At 38.9% G+C, this 6034-nt stretch overlaps 1 protein-coding gene across 4 annotated transcripts in view; it reads right to left on the bottom strand.

Annotated features, from left to right (window-relative positions):
* Positions 1-6034, bottom strand: part of ATXN3 (ataxin 3) — a 36177-nt gene that overhangs the window by 14809 nt on the left and 15334 nt on the right. For 3 of the 4 annotated variants that reach the window (XM_059182473.1, XM_059182472.1, XM_059182475.1), the window contains 4 exons: positions 4963-5050; positions 3580-3712; positions 2539-2705; positions 883-979 (listed from right to left, as the gene is read on the bottom strand). In XM_059182473.1, the coding sequence (XP_059038456.1) occupies positions 883-979; positions 2539-2705; positions 3580-3712; positions 4963-5050 (485 nt within the window). Of the gene's footprint in view, positions 1-870; positions 980-2538; positions 2706-3579; positions 3713-4962; positions 5051-6034 lie in introns of all 4 variants that reach the window. The other variant, XM_059182474.1, reaches the window with a different exon arrangement.

Here is a 6034-nt window from a genome sequence, read left to right as displayed (position 1 = left end):
ATTATCTTCATTACACCATCATATGTAAAATGTGCCAATATTTTAGATTCATCTAATACTGCCAATTATGACTGTGAGATGCTTATGTTGAAATGTGAAAATACATACATCTCAGAATTGATGAAACACAGTGAACAGGCCAGATTCAGCCACTGGACTTCTGGTTTCTGGTCTGGGATCAGAGGATCTGAGTATCTACCTATCTGTGTAGCCTTTACTTTACTATGTAACCTTTAAAAATAAAGTTTTGTCCTTAAAAGAAGAAAAAGGGAAGACAACTTGTGCATGGTAATTACTGGGAAGGATGACATTTTTATTTTCTAATTTGAGAGCACTTAAGCAGTTGGATTTTGGGAGCTGATGATTCAAATTTACAGTTTTCCCCCACGTCCCTCTGCCAATAGGCCTGCAATAACCCCTCAAGTGACCATCAGAACAATGAACCACCACCTCTATCTGAGATGGGAGTGTGTTTCCTGACTACAATGCTCTTTTTCCTGCTAAGTGACAGAAGAACTTTGCAGGATTGGTCAGATAACCAAGAAGCATATCCAGAGGATCACCAGGCATTGTTCTTGCTTTGGTCCATTTTCTTTTGATGACTGAAATTCAAATGGGTTTCCTTCACCTTATTTCATATAAACTTAATTGGTATCAAGGCAAAGGTTTTCCCTAAAACTAGTTATCATTTCAGTTCATTCATCATAAATTAAAAAAAAAATACACTCAGATGTTCACAGGGTTCAGAGTATAACCAATCTTTTGAAAGGCGAGAATCCAAATAAAATAGTTTAAACCAAAGCTCTACACGTATAAACTGTAGACACAACAGACAAAGCACACATTAAATATGCAATTTTAATATTGTACCAACTACTTTACTTTTCAAAGTAGGCTTCTCTTCTCTTCCGGAGCTCTTCTGAAGTCAGATGTGTATCTGAGGTGTGTGGAGTATCTTGAGATATGCTTCTGGAACTACCTGAAAACAAAAGAAAACAGAATAAAAAACCAATTTTTTTAAAAAGATTAAAAACTAAGAATTTTTTTAAAAGATTCTATTTATTTCTTTAAGAAAGAGAGAGAGAGAATGAGAGAGAAAGAGAGCATGAGAAAGGGGAGGGTGAGAGGGAGAAGCAGACTCCCCGCTGAGCAGGAAGCTGATGTGGCACTCGATCCCAGGACTCCAGGATCATGACCTGAGCCGAAAGCAGTCAGTTAAACAAACGAGCCACCCAGGCAACCCTTTATTTACCAATTGAAGCAACCCTATGTTTATACTTATTTGAGCAAGTTTTTGAAAAGTTTTCCTCTTAAAAAAATTGTGCTACTATTCTATAAATATAAGAAAGGCTCTGAAACTTTCAAGGACAAATCTGAATAAGGCAGTTCAAATATAATCCATGTCCACACCTGTCTGTGACATAGCGGATGTGAGGATGTAAGTCCAACAGCCAACCTGGAAGGAAGAGTCATTAACATCACATGTGTGCGCCCTCTTTAACTTACCAGAAACGAATGGGCCCTTGCAACTAGAAACAACTTGAAGTGGTTGACTGGAAACCCATTCTATGTATTCCTCTGACCTAAAATACTCACACGCTATGTATACCAAGTCAAGGAAGTGTGTGTCCCTGTTCTCACTTAATAACTGCACCAAGCAGAGATCCTGCTAAGATGGTGAAATAAAGCAGGAAGAAAAGTGGAGGTCCCCAAAATATCTAAAATTATAAAAGCTGCTGTCTGTTCACTGCTGGGCTAATCGAGCAGGGCTCTACTAATCAAAAATGGGATTGCACACATATGAAGCACTCCAAGATGTGCCAGGAGGCAGGAGAATTCAGGATAGAAAGGATAATCTTCATAGTAACATAACTTCAATTTTGTTTAGATATTTAAGAAATTCCATTGAGTAATCTCATTAAGCAGAAGGCAAATTCACATTAATTGGATGAAAACAAAACAGCCAAAAAAAACCACGCACACCTTTCAGGAAGCTTCTCTGAACTATATCCCAGACAATTCCCTCTGCCTGGACTCCCTGGGGGATACATCTTCATTCTCCTTATGTCATTGTCAAGGTGGACCCATCCAAGTGGGCTTAAGTTGTTAAGTTGCACAGCCCCTAAATTAGACTTTTTAAATATTTCTGCCCAGGCCTTCCTTTGTATCCAACAGCATACATTTACAGAATAGCTGGTCTAGGAAGGGCCTCCCTGCTTTTTGCCCAAAGAGATTAAGCTCCATTTATTGTTGTGCTAGTTGTGCTAAATAAGCTCCATTTATTGTTGTGCTATTGTTGTGCTTCCATTTGTTATAACCAAATGGAAAAACCAGCATAAAAACATAATAGGTTGTAAAAAGTTATTTATATTATAAGAAAGCTAAAAGAAAGCTAGCTGACTGTATGCACATAGTTACTGTTCTTGCAGTAATTTTCAAAGAACTTTTACCAACAGTACGTTTACTACCAAGGGGAACAAAGAATGAGCTGAATCAGCCCTTTAACAACAAATGAAGTACACATCCAAACATCGCGACCTTGCATACTGAGCTGAATAGCCCTGCGGAGATCTGCTTCTTCATCTTCCATGTCAATTTCTTGGCGACTTAGTGCCAAAGCCCTCTGCAAATCTTCCTCATCTTCGTCTAACGTGGCCGACCCATCATTTGCTTCTAAGACTCGTTCCAGATCTGTTTTCTGGACTCTGAAGAACAAAAACAGAGAGTAACTGCAGATCAGTCTTCTGTTTTGGATGAACAATAGAGACACTTATAAATGAAAAATTTTTTTAAATAATTTTTTTAAGATTTTATTTTAAATAATCTCTATATACAACATGGGGCTCGCACTTACCTTTGGTTTTTTTAAGTAATCTCTACATCCAATGTGGGGTTTGAACTCACAACGCTGAGATGGAGAGTTACATGATCCACTGACTGAGCCAGCCAGTTGCCCCCAAAGAGTCTATGTAAGTCAAGAATTACACGTTTTCTGGCAGAGCATCTCATAATTTAAAGATCATGCTGGGGCACCTGGGTAGCTCAGTGTGTTAGGCCTCTGCCTTCGGCTTGGGTCATGGTCTCAGGGTCCTGGGATAGAGCCCTGAATCGGGCTCTCTGCTTGGCAGGGGGCCTACTTCCCTTTCTCTCTCTCTCTGCCTGCCTTTCTGCCTGCTTGTGATCTCTCTCTCTCTCTCTGTCAAATAAATAAATAAATTTTTTTTTTTTAAATAAAAAGATCATGCTTTGATTTGGATCTAAGCTAACTAAGTAATTCAAAGAATCGATTCAAGTTTGAACCAAAAAACTTCACTAAAAATATAGTAAGTCTAAAAAGAAAAAAAATCACCAACAATAAAAGGACCACACACCCAAAGTAAGCATGAAAATGTAATTCTTGGGGCCCCTGGCTGACTTAGTCATTAGAGCATTCAGCTTTTGATCTCGGCCTTGTGAGTACAAGCCTCATACTGGATATAGAGATTACTTAAAAAACAAAATCTTTAAAGAAAAAGAAAGAAAGTGTAATTCTTGTGATGAAATACTATTGTATACTCCATACCGCAGGCCTACTTTTACCTCTGTTCTTTCAGTTGTGCTAATTCTTCTCCGATGAGTTTTGGTCTCTGCATCTGTTGGACCCTGATCATCTGTAGAAGTTGGTCAGCTTCACAATCTGGCAGATCACCCTTAACAACAAATATAGAATAACCTAAAAAAAGGCAAAAATACACTAAAACAGCTAGTAAGAGATTAAAAATAGGTTTAAAATGACAGCAGATGGAAAGGCAGCACAGTAGAGTGGAAAGAATACAAGCTGACGGTGGTAAAGACCTGGGTTCAAATAATGGTTCTTACACTTACTGGCAGGGTGATCTAGGACAAACTACTGAAAGTTTCTAAGCCCCACTTTCTTCATCTGTAAGATGGGATAGCCATCTCATAGAGCGACTGAGGAATAAATGAAATAATGTATGCAAAGGGCCCTACCAAGAGAACGTGTGACCAAGGAGACTACTCACTAATGCTAACAAATAGGCAGGTAAAGGAGTGGGTAAGAGCAAGGAATTTGGAATCAGATGGCCAGGGTTTTGGTCCTAGCTCTTCCAATTCCAAGACTGAGCATGGTCTTTGGTGAATCAGTGTAATCCGCTACATCTCAGTTTTTGCCACTGTTAAACTGATGATACTGGTACCTTCCTCAGAGGGCTGTTATAAGGATACAGCCAGATAATGTGTGTAATAATGTGAAATACGGGTAAAATGAATCATCTGTAGAAACAGCTGACCCCCTCCAACCTTACGCACACGTATGCACACAGACACTCACAGGCGCACACACATACAACCCCCTCCTTGCTGAAAACAGGGGATGGGAAACCAAGGCTCAAAACCCAGTCAAGGTGTTGCTGATGTGGTTCCTATTTTGATGTAGAAATTCACTTAAGAATGACAAAAGGGAGTTCAAGTTGAGAGAAAACAGCGAGTCAGACTCTAAAAGTCTTCTGTGGAAAAGGGGGATCACATAAATGCAAAAGAACAGGAGGGAGAGTTTACTCGGTATCAGGTGTTTTATTTTAGCTTTTTAATTAATTAATTAGTTAATTAATTTTTTAGGGTCAGGTATTTTAATGGAGCTAGAGTTTTCAGCAAAGGACAGTGGCCCAAGAGGGGCAAGGAGAAGCAGGAAGATTACCCACCCCGACCCTTAACCATGGGGGTCTGTGGGGTCTGGAAGGAAAAAAAGCCACACTTAGTGGGGCTGCTAAGGAAGCAGCATCCTCAGGTGAGGGCAAAGTATCCGTGAGAATTCCGCCTGGATGGTGTCATCCAAATCACAGATTAAGGTTCACCAAGATGATTTCACTGCCCTAAAGTTCTTTTTATACTTAAACCTAATAGAGCTAGTTTTATTTAGCTACTTCGAAAAATAGCACTATAAAAACTTAGGTCTTTATTTACCTTCCTGTTGTAATTGAGCCAAGAAAAGTGCAAGGTATGTGTCTGATATTAATTCTGGACCCGTCAAGAGAGAATTCAAGTTGAACCACTGGAAAAAAAAAATGTAAATATTTAAGTTAATGTACATCATAAGTAATAAGGAAGTTCCATGTGTTAAGGATATAACACGTCTAAACATAGTAAGACTATCTAAATACTGAAAACACTGTTAAATCAAGATTTTTTAAAAGTAGTAATGTGATTTTTAAGAACTGAGATAAGCACTGCAGATTTATCAATATTAAAATGCCTTTAAAATGTTTAAAAATAGAATTTTGCTTTAAGTCATAAATTCTAAATCTCCCACTCCCAAACTAAGTCAGTACTTTAAAGTATCTTTATTGATAGGTATAACTGCATCTTTTTTCAAAGTATTGGCCCAACAAAATCATTATCACGTTATACTGAAGAAATATAAACTATGCAAAATTTTCCCACTGCTGATAATTTTGGTCAAAAGATTTCAGGGGTGCCTGGCTCAGTCAGTTAAGTGTCTGACTCTCGTCTCAGCTCAGGTAATGATCTCAGGGCTATGAGATGGAGCCCCATGTTCGGCTCCAGGTTCAATGCAGACTCTACTCAAGGATTCTCTCTCCCCACACCCCTCTTCCTGCTTCTGCACATGCTCTCCCTCTTTCTCAAATAAATAAAATTTAAAAAGATTTCAGTTGTGAGAAAACTAGACATTCCAGGGGCGCCTGGGTGGCTCAGTGGGTTAAGCCGCTGCCTTCGGCTCAGGTCATGATCTCAGAGTCCTGGGATCGAGTCCCACATCGGGCTCTCTGCTGAGAGCCTGCTTCCCTCTCTCTCTCTCTCTGCCTGCCTCTCCATCTACTTGTGATTTCTCTCTGTCAAATAAATAAATAAAATCTTTAAAAAAAAAAAAAAAAACTAGACATTCCAGGAAGAGAATTCATAATCGCCAATTATCTTACAAACATCACTAAGACCCTAACACATGTAATTAAGATCATTTAGTCACAACTTCACAGGACTCCTAATTTAACCCACAAGATCCAGAACTTTCAAAAAT

This window comes from Mustela lutreola, chromosome 7, assembly GCF_030435805.1.
Source record: "Mustela lutreola isolate mMusLut2 chromosome 7, mMusLut2.pri, whole genome shotgun sequence".
NCBI classification, from domain to species: domain Eukaryota; kingdom Metazoa; phylum Chordata; class Mammalia; order Carnivora; family Mustelidae; genus Mustela; species Mustela lutreola.
This window is presented reverse-complemented; position numbering and strand designations above follow the sequence as displayed.